This window comes from Elephas maximus, chromosome 3, assembly GCF_024166365.1.
Source record: "Elephas maximus indicus isolate mEleMax1 chromosome 3, mEleMax1 primary haplotype, whole genome shotgun sequence".
Taxonomy (NCBI): domain Eukaryota; kingdom Metazoa; phylum Chordata; class Mammalia; order Proboscidea; family Elephantidae; genus Elephas; species Elephas maximus.
The window spans coordinates 87,097,815-87,117,688 of NC_064821.1; the positions used below are offsets into that span (position 1 = coordinate 87,097,815).

Sequence of the window (19,874 nt, forward strand, 5' to 3'; positions counted from 1 at the left end):
CCTGCTCATATTACAAACGTTAGGTTAGAGAGCATGGACTGTGTCTTGTTTTTCTATCTCCAGCACCTACACCATGGCTAGTGCGTCGCAGACAATAGTTGGTGAATTTCTGTTTTTTTTTTATACACAGTGCCTCATTTAAATCTCGCAGTAACTCAAGGAAGAAGGAAGCGTGCTCCCCTTCCGCAAAGCAGAAAACCGAGTAAAGCTTCTAACTTGTCCGAGGTCAAACTTGTCCGAGGTCAAACTTGTCCGAGGTCAAAGAGCTAGTAGCTGAAAAAGCCGGAATTCGAATCCATGTCCATAGGACTCCAGCGCCCTCACTCTCAAACACTATGCGTAACTTTTCGGGGAACCCAGGTGTACAGTGAGGAACGAGTACAAACCCACCAACTGCAAGCCTGGGACCTCAAGGCCTGAGGAAGTCCCCAGCACGCACAGCGCGCAGGCGTATGGTTAGGCGAATGGGCGGTCCCGGGCGCCGGAAGAAGGACCGGAGACTACGTATCCCACAAGGCTCCGCAGGGCGTCGCTGGCCGGCGAAAACGAAACGGGCGACGGCGTGATGACGTTGCTGGAGACGCTGGCGCGCGGGATTTAAACTGCGGCGGTTTGGGCGGCGTTAAGACTTCGCGGGGTAGAAAGAGTTGTGATTTTTGGTACTTGGCGTTTCTCTTCACGGCTGACCTGCCGACTGCCCATGGACTCGTCACTTCAGAACCGACTGTTCCCCGGTCTCACCATCAAGATCCAACGCAGTAATGGTGAGGGGCGGGGTCCTGAGGCCAAGGGGAGCGGTGGGCGGTGAGACGGCTGAAATTACTGTCCCGCCCCCAAAAGGCAGGATCCTGAGGCATGCTCTTCAGGATCTGGGTCTCTGCGCTGGCTATTGGTCTTCCCTACCTAGTGCTAGGAGCCTCTACGCAGACTTGTGTCTCCTCCCCGCCCTCCGGGAGTGGGCGCGGCTTCTCCGCGGTCTTTGCACCTCCCAAAGAGGTTAGGGGTGCTAGATTCACCTCGCTTCCAAATTCTCCCTGAAACAGCCCTGCTTGTGTAGGGAAGTATGCTTCCTGAGCCTTCTACTCTCCAATAAATATTGTGCACTTGCAGTATGTCAGGCTCTGGGAATTCTGCAGACGGACAAGATTTCTGCCCTTAAGGAGCGTGTAGTCCTGTCCACTCTTTTTTGATTAAGGAGCTGCACAGCTTTTTTTTCTTGTCTAATACTCGTGTCATTAGGAGAATTATCAGACATGGCCGCCAGGAGTGAGTTAGGGAAACCCAAGGAAGCTAGCCTTAGTGCTGTGTGGAAGAACAGTTTACCTAAGAATTATAGCGACTCCCTTACCCAAACATACCTTCACCCCACTGTAGGCTCTCTCTTGAGTGGGAGATGAATCATCCCATGCAGGTCGGTTTTGAGATCTGTTTCCTGCGCATCTCACTGTGGATGTTCTATGAGTGAAGACTCCAGGAGGTTTATTTGCCCGTTTAGTGTTTAAAAGGAGCCTTAGTGGTGCAAAGGTTAAAGAGCTGCTGCTGCCAACCAAAAAAGGTCGGCGGTTCGAACCCACTAGCTGCTCCGCAGGAGAAAGATGTGGCAGTTATCTACAGTAAAGGTGAAAAAAACCTTGGAAATCCTACGGGGCAGTTCTACTCTGTCCTACAGGGTTGCTGTAAGTCGGAATGGACTCGACAGCACTGAGTTTGGTTTTGGTTCAGTGTTTAAAAAGAAAGAAAGGCAGCTGCCTATTCATTCAGGTAAACACATATTGAGAGTCTCTGGGATCCTAAAAATGAACTGCCAGCCCTCAGGGAACAGACGGGTAACTCTGGCCTTTTCATACTGTAGGTTTAATTCACAGTGCCAATGTAAGGACTGTGAACATGGAGAAATCCTGTGTTTCAGTGGAATGGACAGAAGGAGGTGCCACAAAGGGCAAAGAGGTAGGTTCTGTGAGATGGCCTCTGCATTTAACATCTTCCTACATAAAGATTCTGTTTGGAAGTGAAACCTGTGGGAGCCTTGTTTCTGATGTTTTCCTGTCCTCCCTAATCTTAAACTTGGTCCTTTTTGGATGCACTGGGATTTCATTTAGTTGGACTTGTTTTTGTTTGTTTTTTAATAATATTTTATTGTGTTTTTGGTGAAGGTTTACACACAGCAGTTTAAGTTCCCATTCAACAGTTTTTACATGAAGTGTTCAGTGACATTGGCTATTCTTCACAGCGCATGAATATTTTCATTATTTCTGTTCTGGCTGTTCTGTTTCCATTAATCTAGTTTTCCTGCCCCCGTATTCTAATCTTCGTTTGAAAGTAATTGTTGACTATTGGGTCTTATAGGTGATTTTTGGAAGAAGCACAGTACTTCTGGATGATATTCATTATTTTGTGAGCCAATCTGTTATTTAGCTACAAGGTGACCTCAGGACTTAGTTTGTGTTCAAGGTTTACAGAGTATCTCAGGGCAGCAGTCTTGGGGAGTCCTCCAGTCTCAACTAGTCTAGTAAGTCTGGTGTATTTTTCTTTTTTCTTAAGGAATTTGAGTTTCTGTCCCACATTTTTCTTCCATTCCATCAGGGCCTATCTATTCTGGCCCTGACTAGAACACTTGGTAGTGGTAGCCAGGCATCATCTAGTTCTTCTAGGGCTCTGTTTTAAATTGAAGCAACCAACAACTTCTGGTATGTTTGTAAAGAGCAAACTGCACAGAATTCTAAAACCTTGCTTACCCAAATTAGCTTCTGAGTGCACACTACCTGTCATATTGGTTTGAGGAGCAAAATAGATAATCTAGTTGAGACAAAATTCTGTTTCTGAAATACCAAATAACAGAAAGCGACTTGTGATGAATGACTTGTGATGAGGAGTGCTAGAGCGGCTCAGAGGTGGAGACTTGGGGGCTGGGGTATAAGAAAGCAGTAAGATGGCCCCCAGTAGTAAGGGGTTAGGATGCTTGGCACCAACAAAAAGACTGAAAAGAAATTGGAGCATCTTCATCTCTGGCACTAAGATGTTTAGATTTTTAGTGGTTTGTTTTGTGTTTGTTTGTTTATAAGAAGAGAAATTTATTGTCTCACAATTCTGGAAGCTAGTAATCTGAATTAGGGTGTTGGCAGGATCACGTTCTCTCGAAGACTCTGTGGGAAGAGGCTTTCTGGTCTCTACCAGATTCCGTTAGCCCTAGACATTCCTTGGCTTGCAGTTGCAGCGTCACTCCTTTGTCACATAGCCTTCTTCTCTTTGTCTAAGATGTTTAGGTTTTATTCTGTAGGCAGTAGAAAACACTGGAAGGGTTTTAAGAAGAAGAGAGGTGTGACTAAGGTATTTCTGTGTTAGAGGCATTGTGGTATAGTAGGAGGGTCACCAGACTAGGAGTATGACAACTTTGATTTTACCTGGCTCTGCTACTACTCATGCAAGCTTTCTCACCTCTTAGAAATTTAGTTTTCTTATCTGTAAAGTGAGGATGATAATACTCAACAAATCCTTCTGGCCCAATGCCAAAATGCCAGACAATGTGTTCAGGTCTTGGGGATACAGAGATGAATAAGATAAACTTGGTCCCTCTTTCATGGAACTTAATGAGATAACATGTGTAATGGGCTTGTTTAGCACAGTACCTTGTGATAGGTATGCAAAGACTATATTTAGATGGTATATGTGAGGAACAAATGAAAGGATTGAGTAATTTACATTAACTGCCCCCGAAGAATCAAGAGGATCCTAAAATTCTTTTCAACCAGCTACTAACAGCTCCTTGTGAGTTTTGTTGTTGTTTGCTAGAATAGCTCTTTTTGGGTCTCACTCCAGCTCAAATATTGCTGTTAGGATGAGGTCCAAATTTCTTAGTGAATCATCCACAGCTTTTTCATGGTCTGACCCCAGTCAACCTTTTTCTTTGTATCTCACACATTTCTTCCAAAGTGTCCTGTGTCCTGGGCAAACAGGTTAACCCACAAGTCTGTGAACATGCCTAGTACCTTGCTCCTTTCATACTTTTACTCTTGTTCCTTCCCCTCAGCACGTCCATCATCGCACATCATCGATGTGAGAATCAGTTAATGTCAGAGCTAGATTTAGGACTCTGGTCTCCAATGCCATTTATGCTCTCTGTAGTTTGGGGGTTGGAAACTGGGAAGCCATGATGTATAGAAGATGTCCTTAGCTGTCAATGTTATGTGGACAGAGTATGATTGCTGAGCCATTTGCCAGGTTTTGCATTTGGTGATTCTTTCCTCTTCATCTTATCCCATGCTGCTTTGGTTTCTGGCCCTTTTTGCTTAAGAATTCTCTCCCTTATTAGATGTGGACTCCCCAGGGCAAGGGCGATGTATGTTTTAATTCATCTTTGACTCCTTTCCTCTGCACTGCTTAGTGTCTTACTCACGCCTGGTAAATGTTCTAATAGACCAGTTAATAAATACAGATTGCATATCTAGGAGGGAAAGCCCTAGCTAACCCTGGAGTACATTTTAGCTCTGTCACATTTTGAAATACAAGTGACCAAGGTGGTACTAATTCTATGTGTTTGAACCTGCTGTGAAGTTACACTGATGAGGTTTGAGTTGTTCCTAGAGGGCTGCAGGACTCTGATGATGTAAATCTAGAATTGTGACCTCACTGCAGGCATGAGCAGGAAGCTGTGCTGGGAAGAAGTTTTTGGGCCGCGTAGAAAATGTAGGTAGACTTAGGGTTAGGTATCAGCTGTCAGGAACTTGTCCCTACCCATAAGATCCTGTAGGGGCTTCATTTTGACTCTCACCAGGACAGTTAGAACTTGTTTCTTCCTCTGCGTCAGCCAGCGAGAGGTGCTCCAGGGACTGTGTCCAGCAGGACCCCAGGAGGACTCAGCAGAACAGTAGGGAGCTAGATGGCCTAGATCTACTGTGGACTGCCTGCCTGTTTGCCTGTCTGTCTGCCTTCCTCTTCACCTCATTCTCAGCACTGACGTCTACCATTGGCTTGGAAATCAGAAACTTATATCCATCTAGATGGTAAACCACGACTAAGAAAGAACCATTTGTTTTATAACTATTAGTACTTAGAGGAAGTTAGAGCTGGCAAAATCTGAATCTAGAGGTAGCCTTGTTGTCTTAGTTTCCTAGTACTGCTAGAATAGAAATACCATAAGTGTGTGGCTTTAACAAACAGAAATGTATTTTCTCACAGTTTAGGAGGTTAGAAGTTCTAATTCAGGCTTTAGGGGAAGGTTCTGTCTGCTCCTTGGATATCTCCATGTGGCACCTATCTTTCCCTCCTTTGTCCTTGTTTCTCTCCATGCCTAATCAGCTCCTTTATGTCTCCAAGTGATTGTCTTAAATACATGCACCCTACACTGATATAGCCTCACCAACATAACAAAGAAAACCCTGTTTGCAAATATGATTACATCCTTAGGTATAGGGGTTAGGATTTACAACACATCTTTTTGAGGGACACAATTCAAACCATAATACCTTGTTTGCAGAGATGAATTTGGATTGAGCAAGCTATGGTGTTCCACTGAAATTTGTATTTGCTCCTTGTAGATTGATTTTGATGATGTGGCAGCAATAAACCCAGAGCTCTTACAGCTTCTTCCCTTACGCCCAGAGGACAATCTGCCCCTGCAGGAGAATGTGACAGTCCAGGTAGGTGCCTGTCATCTGGCTACAGCCAGTGCCCCCAGAAGACCCGCTTGGCTAGTTGACTCCTTGCTGTTTTGTTTCCTAAGACTTTTCTGGGACTGCTACATCAGCAAAGTACTTGGGTCCCTAATGGTCCCTTAAGAATTGAGAAGAGCCATATATTGTGGTGGTTTGTTTTGTTTTTCAGAAACAAAAACGCAGATCAATCACCTCCAAAATTCCTGCTCCAAAAGAAGGTAAATGGATTTTCCCTGGCTTGTTGTCACAGGGCTTGTGCCAGGAATGATGTTCCTGGGGCTCAAAGCTATGGGAGCTGTGAAGCAGGTGGCTTCTATATGGGCTGAGGTCTTCTGTCCTCTGTTTCAGGCATCTTTCTCAGTGAGGAAGAATCCAATTTCAGCTGTTACACCAACTTTTAAGGGGCCCTGGTGCATTAGGGAAATTTGCTGAGTGGCCTAGGAGCCTTTCCTGTAGAATCCAGAGCCTGCTGCTGCGGGGGGATCAGTCATTAGCAGCCTAGCTGGGCTCGGCTTCCTTCAGGGCTCAGCATTCTCAAGGGAAAAGTATGCTTTGGACTAAGGTTTGTGAGCAGGCTATGAAAAAAGCAGATATCTAGGCCTGGGCTGTTTAGAGGTGCAGTTGATGGTGCTTTGGAGAGCTGGTTGGGATGGAAAAAATAACAGCAATGCCTCCACATCTGTGTGAGGGTTGGGCTTTCTCTGCATAATTAATTATAGTAAACCTACTTTGGATACAATAGACTGTGACTTAGGGGGTGGCTCTAGGCAGAAGCTGCCTAAGAAATCAGCTTATCACTCAGAGCCAATCTTACCTCACAGGCTGGTGAGCCTGCACAGTCTATCCCAGTCCAGGGGTTACTACTGCCCTGACATGATCTAGCTACCTCAGAGGACCTGTGAATACTTTTTGGAGCTTCAGATTCCTGGGGGCCCAGGGTAGGTGGTGGTACTATTCCTAGCTTGGGCTGGGCCTGAGTGGTGTGGTGCTAGCCCTGTTTTGCTGGCTGTACTGTTAGGGCCTGCAGGAAAGATGGAGATGGTAGCGGTACCACTCCACATATATGCCCTCACAGGAGATTACTCCAGCTCCTTTTAATGGACACAATCTTCATAAATGTGCATGCTATCTAACAGTAGAAATAAAAGATTCCAAATAATTAGGGGAATAGAAAAAAATGTGCTAACTCAGGCTTTTTATGAAAGACATACATATGCCAGACCTCCAGCCTAAATCTATGACACTTGGAAATTCGCTACAGCTTACTCTTTGCTTACATCATGTATTCTGTTTCCACATTTCTGACCTGTACTTTATAGGTGATGAGTTGATGGTTTCTCTATTATGGAGATGAACTAAATATAGATAGGTAGAAATTGATAAAAATTCAAGAATAACTCAACAGTTTCTGTTGGTTAAGCATTCTTTAAGATTCCAGAAAATGAATGTAGCTGATCCCCATGGGCTTCTGATGACACGGCCATGCCTGGCTCTGTAAAGCATGCTAGAGCAGTGGGAAAAGCTCAGACTTCGTCATCTGACGGCCTTGGGTTCACATCCTGGCTCTGCCACTTACTAGTTGAGTGACATTGGACAAGTTACTTGATGTCTCTGAGCCTTAATGTCCCCTTTGATCAGATAGGAATGCTCGTACCCAACTTAGCTTGTTTTGAGTATAGGAAGGCTGTATGTACAATGGTAGTTGCTGCTGCTACTGTCAAGAATAATAATGCTTTCTCTCAGGGACTTGGATTAGGCCTGTCGCTACAGAAATTATTCAGCTGGGTTGTAGGTCTCTCCATTTACTCAAGAGAGATGCTCTTGTGGGGAATATTCTTGCCTTAGGAGCTCCCAGAGTTGCAGAACATGGACAAGTAAGTTTTGAGGTTGCTGATACTTGACCTTTTCTAATTTTTCGTTTGAGTGGAGAGAATGGGAAGTTGGTGGGCTCCTTTCCTGGTAGCGGAACTCATCTTACCCTGTGCAGAATCTTGGAGGGTTGTCCCTGACCCCTCCATTGGCCCTTCTGATCATGCTACACTGACTGGCTGCTGCCCTTGGTTCTTCAGCTCTTCGTGGCCGCTCCACTCGCATGTCCACAGTCTCAGAGGTTCACATCGCCGCTCAGGAGAATGATATGGAGGTGGAGCTGCCCGCGTCTGCCAACTCCCGCAAGCAGCTTTCTGTTCCCAGTGAGTGATGACTCTGCTCTCCCTGTTTGAGGACCTGGAGCAGGCTCCTCACATATTGCCCCGTTGTGAAATATCCTAGGATTCCCACACCACATCAGCTTCAGTTCTTTTCTGACCCTGTCCCACCAACACTGCTCCCTTATCTGGAAATCATTTCTTTTTTTTTTTTTTTTAACTTGTTATTGATACAATGTTTATGTAGAGAAAAGTACACATATCACTAAGTGTATAAAACTGTATAAAACCAAACCCGTTGCTGTCGAGTCAATTCCGACTCATAGCAACCCTATAGGACAGAGTAGAACTGCCCATAGGGTTTCCAAGGAGCAGCTGGTGGATGTGAATGCTAACATTTTGGTTAGCAGCCAAGCTCTTAACCATTGCACCGCCAGGGCTCCCACTGAGTATATAGATCAATGAGTTTTCTTAAGTTGAATACATTCATGTAACTAACACCCAGCTCAAACAAAACACCAGCACTCCAAAAGTCCCCCTCAGCCCCCTTCTGGATCCTAGACCCCAAGGGTGACTACAATCCTGACTTCTAACAGCATAAATTTGGTTTTTTTTCCTCTTTTTGTACTTTACATAAAAGGAATTTTAAAATATATTAAGTAAATTACTTGTAATTTAACAGACGTATAAAACAGATGCAGATTTTGTAAGACACACAATCATTACCTCTTACATTTATCAAATTCAGCTCTAAAAAAAGAAAATAAACAAAAGGGTCATGGCCAGGGATGGAAAGTAATGAGTCATTGTAGATTGTACCTTTGTGTTGAGTCAGTATAGTCAGTCTTTGCCCAAGTTCCCTATCATTACTGGCTTTTCAGCCTTTGCTCCTGTTAACCACCTGGGTTCCTAAGGCTTTGGAGACGTCAGAAAGGTCTGGCTTTTCCCCTAAGTAGGTAGAAAGACCTGGCCTGAGAACCCATGCTTGGGTCAAGCCTAAAGAATTTCAGGCCTCCAAAGGCTTTTCCTTTCATTGTGAAGCCCATACTGAGCTAGTCAAACTATTTAATGACTCCAGGAGCCAACCCTTCAAGAGAGACTGGTTGAGTTCAGCATGTGTGCGAGTTGAAGGGAAAGGCCCAGCTCTGCTCATACTGTAAGAACCTGAGTCCTTGCTGAGGTGGCAGCCAGCAGCCCTCCTCCTGGCTCATGAACTGCTAGGTCATGGTGAGCACAGCTGCAGAATGCCTGCCTGCTTCTCCAGTGACTCTCGTTCCCCCACAGCCGGCCCCCCTAGGCCCTCCTGCCCTGCAGTGGCTGAAATACCATTGGCGATGGTCAGCGAAGAGGTGGAAGAGCAAGTCCATTCCATCCGAGGCAGCTCTTCTGCAAACCCTGTGAACTCAGGTAGACACGCTGAGCTGTCTGCTGTCCTACTCCTAGTATAGGATAGGTAGTTAACATCCTGCCCCAAACCTGGCCTGCCTCGGCAGCTGAGTTCAAACCGTCTTGGTCATAGGGGGGCATGCATGTTTCCCTGTGGTCATGGGATCAATGACCCCAAGAGGGTTTCACAAGAGTGATTACATCCTCACAACATGGTAGAAGCCTTCTGCCGTTGTTGAGGTGTTACCATAGCTATGCTTTTCACCAAAACTTGAAAAACAGCCCAGAATGGCCGTTGAGACCAAGCAGGGTCTGTCTCACCTCTCTGTGGTTGTTGAGAAAACAGCCACCAAGGCATAGGGCTTGGGTTATTGCTACTCTGAACTTACACTAGCCAAGTCATTACCTTGTGGACTTGTCCATCCCAAAGGTCATGGCTCTTGCTTCGTTGCCTTGCATATGGTGATTTAAGAGCAATGATCTAGAAAATGCCTATTCCCGGGAAAGGCCCAGGACTCAGTAATAACAGAAGAGCAGGCTGACCTTGACAGGTGAAAAGAATGGGCTCCTTTTTTTTTTTTTTTTGTAGTTCGGAGGAAATCGTGTCTTGTGAAGGAAATGGAAAAAATGAAGAGCAAACGAGAAGAGAAGAGGGCCCAGAACTCTGAAATGAGAATAAAGCGAGCTCAGGTAGCTTTCTTAGGCATCGGGGAAGAGTTTTGACAGGCATCCTTAACTGAATTCTACCAAACAACAGATATGGTTGCGCCTGAGCACTTCTGAGGCTCTAGTTCTGATATCCAGGAAGTTTAACTGGTTTCTCATCAGGATTCAGAGAACAAATTATTTAGATGTTTTTCTGAAGGCCCTCAAATGAGAAAAATTTAATGCTGGTTGTCCATTAGGCAAGCCCATCACATAATACATTGTGTGTCTGTGGGGAGGGGTTTCTGCAATGGAGTTCCAGTTTGGAGCATTTCCCCCAGATTGCAGTAATTGTTCTGAGGAAGCCCAGCCTGCTGCTGGCCTCCTAAGAGGTGGGACAGTGGCCCTGGCCCCAGTTCCTAGGGTAGTTTGATGCATGCATAGGCGCGCCTACCTCTCTCTGTTCCCCAGGGCTCTGTTCCTGGGTTCTTGGTCTAGAGTCAGGATGGGAGGAAGTGAGATTGTGTGGGAGCTTTGTCAGCTCTGAAGGGCCGTGAGCACACAAAGCTGTAGTTGCTCTCTTTAGCACTGAGGCCTGAGGGCACCTACATCTTAACAGTCAGTCCTTTTTTTGCTCTTGTCCCAAACAGGAGTATGACAGCAGCTTTCCAAACTGGGAATTTGCCCGGATGATTAAAGAATTTCGGGCTAATTTGGAATGTCATCCACTTACTATGACTGATCCTGTAAGTAAATCCGAAGGACTTCTACCTCTCTCTAAGGAAGTGAGAGAGTTCCAGGAATCTCTACTCACTCACCCTTGAAGTTTTTTAGTACCCTTTGGTGGGCTGGAGCTAGAGAGCCACAGCTGGCAGGGTCCTATCTTTACCAGCTATGTGCCCACCTCTCCCCTCCCTCAGCTATCGTAGGTTGGCTAGATTCTTCCTAATTAATTATGAAAATGGTGCTGAAACCTCCTGTAAGCAGCAGAGTGAGAAAACTAGGAAGAACACTCAGTGCCATCTCCTTTTGCCGTGGAGTAGCTAATGAGGGAAGTAGGGGTCCTAGTCTTAGATCTTGGCCCTTGACTGGGCCAGATATGGGATTGGAGGGGCAGGGGCTCTGGGCAAGCTTTCTTTTGACACTGCTCTGACCCTTTGCTGGTTGGCTGTCTTCTCTCATCCTCTCTAAGATCGAAGAGCACAGGATATGCGTCTGTGTTAGGAAACGCCCTCTGAATAAACAAGGTAAGCTCTGTTAGGTCAGGGGCTTAGGACTGACTAAGAGTTCCTCTGTGTCTAGGAGCACCCCCTGAAATACTTTCTTTCTGCAGAAGTGGCCAAGAAAGAAATTGATGTGATTTCCGTTCCTAGCAAATGTCTCCTCTTGGTCCATGAGCCCAGATTGAAAGTGGACTTAACAAAGTACCTGGAGAACCAGGCATTCTGCTTTGACTTTGCATTTGATGAAACTGCTTCGAATGAAGTTGTCTACAGGTTAGTCCCTTATCTTCCTCCCCCACCTTCTACCCTTTTTTTTTTTTGATGTATTGGGCATTGTGATAACACTTCTCACAGACATGCTGAACTCTGAGGGCCTTTCTGGTCCCCTCTGATGTTTTCTTTGGTCATCCATCACATAGAGCCAGCTTTGGCTTCTGGCACCAGGAGCGGCCCTGTTTGGGCCTGCCACATCCCATTTTGCAGCTTTGGTGGCCCATCCTTGAGTGGATCACCAGTGAGGTATGCTTTAGTGGCACATACTTTCCGAGGCTGGGCTGGGCAGACTCCCGGGGTTCTTCTAGTGTCTTATGCAGCCACCTCAGTGTGACTTAGTAGGCTCAGGAAATTCTAGAACCGGTCTGTTCAATATGGTACCCACTAGCCACATGTGGCTATTTCAATCTGAAGTTAAATAAAATTTAAAAATCAGTTCCTCAGTTACACTAGCACAGTTCAAGTGCTCAGTGGCCGCATGTGGCAGTGGCTATTGTTGGACAGCACAGATTTGAGCGTTTCTGTCATCACAGAAGGTTCTGTTGAGCAGAGGTCAGCAAACTATGGCCTGTGGAACAAATCTGGTTCACAGCCCCTTTTTGTATGGCTCTCAAACCAAGAATGGTTTTTACATTTTTAAAGGGTTGTAAAACGAAAAAAAGAAAGTATAACAGATCTATGTGGCCTACAAAGCCTAAAATATTTTAAGCCTCTACTTTGGAGGGTTTCCCCTGATCTTTGTGGTGGACCTTTTGCTGGAAGTTGGCTGTTAAGCTCAAGCTTTCATCTGGTGTCTCTAGTATCAGAGGAGGAGCTTCCTTGCAGCTTCTGGCAGGTCAGTCCAGGCCTCCAAGTTGGCCAGCAGTATTTGAGATTTGTAAGTGGGGCTGGAGTCAGGTGGGACCACTTTGCACATTGTTCAAAAACCACTGAGGCAGGAGAGGAGTGCCAGTGCTTGGAAGGAGGACTTGAGGACCCTGGGAGTTCTGCCGTGGAAGGGCAGCAAGAACATGTTCCAAGAAGCCCATTTTGGGGAGAGATAGAAACACCCTTCCCTACCCTTTCTTGTAGGTTCACAGCAAGGCCACTGGTACAGACAATCTTTGAAGGAGGAAAAGCAACCTGTTTTGCATATGGCCAAACAGGAAGTGGCAAGACACATGTGAGTATCCAGGGTGCCAGGGAGAAAGCCTGCCCAGGGTACAACACCGAGTCCCTTCAGTACAAATGACCATCACCAAATACTCTGACCATGCCAGATGCAGGGAAGGCCCTTCGCAGGTCCAGCCTCCAGACTGTGGTGAAGCGTTCTGTGATGATGGAGCCAGTAGTGCTCTGGCCTCGACCAAGAACCATTTACACAGTCTTCTGCCCCTTCCTTTGTAGACTATGGGCGGAGACCTCTCAGGGAAAGCCCAGAATGCATCCAAAGGGATCTATGCGATGGCCTGTAAGTAGTATGTGCTGCCGCAGTTGAGTTGGGCTTGGAAGGCAGGTGGCTTACTTATCCAGGCTCTTTCCCACAGCCCGGGATGTCTTCCTCCTGAAGAATCAGCCCCGCTACCGGAAACTGGGCCTGGAAGTCTATGTGACATTCTTCGAGATCTACAATGGGAAGGTAACTGGCAGGGAGCCCTCTGTTTATGCTGTTGGGGCCCCTGAACTTTCTAAAACCTTGAGGTTGGCTAGAAGTTACAGAAGCCAAACAACCTGTTGGCCGAGAGTTATAACAGGCTCAAGTCTTTGATAGGTCACTTTGCCCTGGCATGTGTGGGAGGTTCCTCTGATGGTGGGATGGCACCCAAGCTCAGCAAGGATGGCAGGGCTCCCTCTCAGGTGGAAGGTTTGCCTTGTGTATGTCCTGTCCTCCCAACCCACTTCCCTCCTAACTTTGTCACTTTTTCTCTTCCTCCTCTGCTGCACACATTCATATTCTCTCTCTCTCTCTATGCTTTACAGAGTTGTCTTCCCTGGAGAGGAATCTAAGTGAAAAAAAAAAAAAAAAGTGATAATAGCTAATATTTATTATTAGTAGTATGATATTTTAGGCTATGCACTATTTTCGGTACTTGTCTCAACTCATTTAATCATCACAACATCCCTATGAGGTAGAGATTATCACCACTATTTCATAAATGAGAAACAGACCTAGAGTGGTCAGGTAACTTGCCCAGGCACTCCACAGCTGGTAGAGCAGCAGAGTTGCATCAAAGGGAGGCAGCCTGGTTCACATCCCAAGCGTATGACCCTCCACTAGTCTGGCATCTACCTGGTAGTATACTCTGCCTTTCCCACTGCCAGCCCTTGTCTAAGTGGGACAGGCTTGAAGGAGGGAGGTGTCAGGTGGGGTGCCCAGGTGCCTGACCCTCAGCTCACTCCCCTTGCTGGTACAGCTGTTCGACCTGCTCAACAAGAAGGCCAAGCTACGTGTGCTAGAGGACGGCAAGCAGCAGGTGCAGGTGGTGGGGCTGCAGGAGCACCTGGTTAACTGTGCTGATGATGTCATCAAGATGATCCACACAGGCAGTGCCTGCAGGTCAGAGCTGTGGCAAGGGGAAGGAGCCACTTTCTAATGCCCGGTTCAGGTGGTGGAGACTGGCTCTAAGCCCACTGCCATTTCCACAGAGAGCCTCTTCCCCCTGTTTGTTGCAGCCTGTGAAGGCCTCTGCTTTGAGGGATCTGTATGGGGCTGATGACCCAGGGCCAAAGGTTCATGAGGAGCAAGTCTAAGCATCTTAAGTCTAACCAAGGCAGGGTTTATTCCCAGGCTATTACCCCAAATGCATTCTTCCTGGCTTCTCTGGGTTTCTTCTTGCTGTTCTCTTCCCTCTTATTGGTGGGAAACTGGAGCTCTGAGTCTATTCTAGGCTGGAAGAAATAGGGCTATAACTCCTCTGTACAGTGGTAGGGAAGTGTTCTTCTACTAGGGACCTAGGCATGGTGGCCCACTGGGGAAGGAGCCAGCTTAGGCTGGGCAGCTCTTGGAGGCACAGAGAGGAGGCTGCCCTCTGCAGGGCCCTCACGTTCTGGTAAGTGGTTCATGAAAGCCCCTCCTTCTCTGCAGCAGGGGCAACTCATCCTTCCCAGATCCTTATGGGCCCGAGGTCTGGCCTAGGCTGTAGCACAGGATCCAATACTTCTTTAGCCACTAGGAAAATTTATTAGGTTCAGAGCTGGGGAATAGCTGCTGCCTAGGGAGGGCAGAACAGAAGTCTGGGTCAATAAGACACTTGGTATCTTGGAGTCCTGACCTGTGTCCCTCCCTTATCAGAGAACTCACTGCTATGGACTGGAGTGGTTTAAACTCTGGGGTGAAATGGTTCCTGGTGACCGCATAAGCTTATCACCTTCCTCTGCCCTCCTTTGCCATAGGACCTCTGGGCAGACATTTGCCAATTCCAACTCTTCCCGCTCCCACGCCTGCTTCCAGATTCTTCTTCGAGCCAAAGGGAGAGTGCATGGCAAGTTCTCTTTGGTGGATTTAGCAGGGAATGAGCGAGGTGCGGACACTTCCAGTGCTGACCGGCAGACCCGCATGGAGGGTGCAGAAATCAACAAGAGTCTCCTGGCCCTGAAGGTAGCGGGGCTAACTCAAGGTGGCTGGCCTGGAGGGCTGCTGGTGGATGGAGGAAGTTGGCAGTGCGAGAGGAAGGAATGGACCTTGTTGCTTTTGCCGCTCCACAGGAGTGCATCAGGGCCCTGGGACAGAACAAGGCTCACACCCCATTCCGGGAAAGCAAGCTGACACAGGTGCTGAGGGACTCTTTTATCGGGGAGAACTCAAGGACCTGCATGGTGAGTGGACTCACTTTGGAGGTGGTGATGTAGGAGGAGGCAGTTGCTTTCCAAGGAGACATTTCTTCTTAATCCTGGGCCGGAAGCTCAGTGCCCCTGAGCTCCCTGGGTTTCAAGGCTCTAATGTAACTAGACTTTCATACCCTGCTCTTCAGCACTAGCCTCCTCATTGCCTACCCAAGCTTCAAGAAAAGGATCTGCTCCCTTTACTACATGTAGGTGCTGCTCTTCATTTGTGGGAGGTCATTCCTCCCCTACCTGGTGAAAAGTGGGGGGCTTCTGAATTCAGAAGGACCTTTGAGTAAGCAGGAAGGGAAGTCCTGTCTCCTCCTGGCTTCCCTGGGGCTCACTGGCTGGGGCATAGGGCTGCTATAGCTTTGCATGACTTTCATCCCCTTCCCTATTTTATCCCTCAGCCCTTCTAGTTAAGGTCTGCTCTTAACACCGAGCCATCCCTCTGCTCCAGGGAATATCCTCTCCCCCGCCTCCTGAGTAAGGGCCTTTGCATGAAGAAGGTAGTTTTCTGAACAAAGCTTTAAACCATTCTCTTGTGGCTTGGGTGAACTGTGGATTCCAGCAAGAGCCATAGAGCCTTCAGGTGTGACCTTGGTCACATGAATGTCTCAGTAAAAAAATAGTAAAGCAGGAGGTAATCAGACAAGCCTTTAAAAGCAGGGAACCTTTTTTTTCTTATTGTGCTTCAAGTCAAAGTTTACAAATCAAGTCAGTCTCTCATACAAAAATTTGTATATACCTTGCTATGTACTCATAGTTGCTGTCCCCCATGAGACAGCACACTCCTCTCCACCCTGTATTACCCATGTCCATTCAACCAGTTCCGGTCCCCCTCTGTCTTCTCATCTTGCCTCCAGACAGGAGCTGCCCACATAGTCTCATGTGTCCACTTGAGCCAAGAAACTCACTCCTCACCAGTATCATTTTCTGTCTTATAGTCCAGTCCAATCCCTGCCTGAAGAGTTGGCTTTGGGAATGAGGGAACTATTTTTTAAGGTGCCTTAATTCGCAGTGCCGGTGGGGCGAGTTGCCCAAGCACAGAGTGGGAGCTTAATGAGGGTATCAGCAGCTTGAAGAGACTACTCCTGGTGGCCGTTCCAGCAGCAGGCTGTCCAGTGCCCTTACCCTGTGATCCTCAACCCTTAACCACCCATTGCTTCTTTTACAGATTGCCATGATCTCACCAGGCATAAGCTCCTGTGAATATACTTTAAACACCCTAAGATACGCAGACAGGTACTAGTACCTACAGCCATGTAGGATTGCAAGGGGGCTGTACAGGAGGAAGGTATGGCGATGACAAAGAGATGGAGGGAGGCAGGGACAGATTACCAGATAATCAAGGTACGCACAGGCTTACATCAAAGAAATGGTGAAACCCATAAGAAATTGTGCACTACAGATTAGTAAGTAAGCACAAGTAAACCTGTGTAAACCTTGCTTACTGGTTAATCTGCCCCTGGGAGGCTCTCTTCTGCGACTCAGCAAATCTGAGGCTTGGGGCTTCAGACATAATGCTAGAAGGTCTGTCACAGATCCCCTCAGGACTTGGTGGGGGAGTCAGCAGGGCATGAAGTTCTTTTCTAGGCCAGGTTCAGTTTATTCCACCTCTCCAGGCTGAAGGCAAAGCTGCTGCTATGTCCCCTCAGAGCCCCAAGCCTTCAGCCTAGAGAGGTACAGCCTGAGTGGTGCTGCACTCTTGTGCATGCCAGGGAGGCTGTTGTGGGACTTGAAACCTTGTTTTCACAGGGTCAAGGAGCTGAGCCCCCACAGTGGGCCCAGTGGGGAACAGCCAATTCAGATGGAAACAGAAGAGACGGAAGTCAGCTCTAATGGGGCCCTGATCGAAGGCAATGTAAGGGGGCAGAGTGGGACCAGGCAAGGCAGCAACGTGGCCTGCTGAGGTGGGAATTCAAAAAGCCACAACTGTTGTGTTTTTCCTTTTGGCCCCCTTAGTTCTCCAAGGAAGAGGAGGAACTGTCTTCTCAGATGTCCAGCTTTAACGAAGCCATGACTCAGATCAGGGAGCTGGAGGAGAGGGCTGTGGAAGAGCTCAAGGAGATTACCCAGGTAGGGACATGGCCCACGGCCAGGGAGGGACTGGACAGCCATTCTTACCACAGGCGCTCTGCAGTGCTCAGCACCATTCTTTGAACATGTCCTGGGCTTTGCTTCCACAGTCTTCAGGTTGGAATGGCAAGAGGCAGGTCTCTACCCAGTTTTCCTTAGTTCCACCTAGTTGTTCTTATGGGGCGGCTAATCACCACACCCTCTTCTCCAGTCTGGCACACAAGACTTCCTACATCCACCTAGCCAGAACTAGTCTCTCCATGTTCCTGAATGAGTTTGGAGGGTGATGGATATACAGGGACCTTGTTTATTCAGTGACTGTTCACTGAGTACTTCTTATATGTCAGCTCCTGTCTAGAGATGAAGGACCAAAAACATCAAGTATGGGCAGTAGACCCCTAAAGTAAGACTTGAGATAAAATTCTGATGCTTCTGTTTACAAGTTGATTTCCCTGGAAAAGTCATTCAGCCTCACTGGGCCTCAAATTCTTCATCTCTAAAATGGGCAAGACGAGATGGCTGAGGATTAAGTGATATGCTTCTAAATCACTCAGCACCGGGCCCAGCATATGGTCAGTGTTTAGGAAGCAGTAGATCCTGCTGCGGCTGTGATGCCTGCTTCAAAGAGCAAGTGGTGGGGAAAGATGTGAAAATGAAAAGCTTGTGGCTCTTATAGCTGAGGAAGACACGTGAAGAATAAGTGTGTAAGCATGTTCTCCTCTTCCTGGAGTGCTTAGGGGCACAGACGTTGGAAAGGACATGGCACTTTCAGGATGACTGAGAGGTTCACTATGGTCAGAGCACAAGGTGTGAGTAGAATTAAGGCTCTGCACAGGTCAGCAGGGACCAGATCTTACCAAAGGTCTGGACTTCATTATGATGGCAGGGGGAAGCCTTTGAAGGGAGTTAAGCACAGTGGTAACATGGTCATATCAGAGTATTAGATACATCACTGTGGCCACAGTGTGGAGCCTGGTTTAGAGGCTTGGGGAGAGCAACAGTGGAAGCAGAGAGAGCAGTTAAGAGGTTGTTGGAATAGTTCAAGAGAGACCTAAGTGTCTAGATTGAGGTGTGGCCTTGGCCATGGAACTGGAGTGAGGACATGAGATTTGGGAACCATTTCTGGGGTGGAACTGGCATGTAAGGTGAAAGAATAAAGCTGTTACTCAGATTTCTGGCTTGGGCATCAGAACAGATAATGCCATTCATTTGCCCTAGGGAACAAGTTTGGGGTAAGGAAGAGGATGGATTCAAGCTTGAGGACGTCCTGGGGAGCGGTTCAGGAGGCAGGATATGGGTATTTTATGTAGGCATCTGCATTGCTTATATAAGGTAGAGCCCCAGGAAGGATTTGCTCAGTTGGTTTGGTAATCAGTGAACTGACTTGGTCCTTCTCCCTCTGTGTCGCAGCAAGGGCCAGACTGGCTTGAGCTCTCCGAGATGACCGAGCAGCCAGACTATGACCTGGAGACCTTTGTGAACAAAGCAGAATCTGCCCTGGCCAAGCAAGCCAAGCACTTCTCAGTCCTGCAAGGTGGGTTTGGCCGGATGGGGGTACAGTTGGAGGGTGGTGTCCTCTGCTGGCTCCTGGGCAACTGCAGGTGTTGGCAGCTCTGCCCTGAGTGAATGGAGGTGTGGTGCTCTGACACTCCATTAACCCTGTGTGCCCCACGACCCATTCCTTCCAGATGTCATCAAGGCCTTGCGCCTGGCCATGCAGCTGGAAGAGCAGGCCAGCAAACAAATAAGCAGCAAGAAACGGCCCCAGTGATGACTGCAAATAAAGATCTGTTTGGTTTCACTCCCAGCCTATTCCCGTTCCCGCCCCTCCCCCAGCAGACTCTGGGCACCTGGTGGGTCTAGTCAGGGTCTGAGCTGGGACAGGCTTTCGTAAATGCCAAATATGTGGGCATCTGGGCCCAGGGCAGCTGGGGAGGGAGTCAGAGCTATGACATGGAACAGTATTTTCCTTTTCCTCCACTGTAGCCCTCGTGGGAGTTCTAATGTCCTGCTGTGGCCCTGCCTGGTCAGCTCCTTCCTATTGCTCCAGCTGGAACCTATGTGGAAGGAGGGAACCTTTTCATCCCGTGTGTTGCCCTTCCTCTCCATCAAAGTGGGGGAAGCTCTCTGATGTAGAGCTTTCGCTTGGGCAGCATTCTGTTTTTGTGGACTGGCTGCTCGTGGAGAGCTTCCCGGGGTTGCCATGGATCTGGGGAGAGAGAAGGAGCCTTTAGTCCAGCTCTCTGCTGCCTCTGACCTGCCTTCCACACCCTTGGTCCGGGCACTGATAAGTCTTGTACTTTAAAAAAACTTTCCGGGACCTCTTTCTTCCTTGCTGTTTTCTGTTTTATGTGTTCATTATATGTGTGTCTAACAATAAAGAAAAAGATCAGCCTTTTGTGTGATGTGTGGGAAGGGCCTGGGATGTTTCTGCGCCTCCTGGGGCCAAGGACACTATTGCAATTTGGCCATTAAATAACCATATCTGTGAGTCTGGATTCAGAAGTTTAGCTGAATCAGATGTTTGACAGAACTGGAACTAGCTCTGTGGCCTTGAAAAAAAGCTTCCAGATTATCTGAACGTTACCCCTCATCTGTAAAATAAGGCCACCAATACCCACCTCACAAAGTTGAGAGAATTAAATGAAAGAATGCTACTACCCAGGACC

General features: G+C 47.6%; 1 protein-coding gene across 2 annotated transcripts; it reads left to right on the top strand.

Annotated features, from left to right (window-relative positions):
• The first annotated feature begins 186 nt into the window (after window positions 1-186).
• On the top strand, window positions 187-19,593 carry KIF2C (kinesin family member 2C). 2 transcript variants are annotated; one of them, XM_049879100.1, is made up of 21 exons: window positions 188-764; window positions 1,853-1,947; window positions 5,535-5,636; window positions 5,821-5,869; window positions 7,721-7,843; window positions 9,083-9,205; window positions 9,774-9,874; window positions 10,480-10,575; window positions 11,022-11,076; window positions 11,163-11,325; window positions 12,397-12,487; window positions 12,712-12,775; window positions 12,852-12,943; window positions 13,719-13,861; window positions 14,698-14,902; window positions 15,010-15,120; window positions 16,304-16,371; window positions 16,885-16,990; window positions 17,092-17,205; window positions 18,616-18,739; window positions 18,894-19,593. In XM_049879100.1, the coding sequence occupies exons 1-21, from the start codon at window positions 701-703 to the stop codon at window positions 18,974-18,976; spliced, it is 2,172 nt and encodes a 723-aa protein (XP_049735057.1). In that variant the 5' UTR covers window positions 188-700; the 3' UTR covers window positions 18,977-19,593. The 2 variants fall into 2 exon arrangements, with proteins under 2 accessions (XP_049735058.1, XP_049735057.1); XM_049879101.1 differs by lacking the exon at window positions 9,083-9,205 and having other exon boundaries at window positions 187-764.
• Window positions 19,594-19,874: the final 281 nt, after the last annotated feature.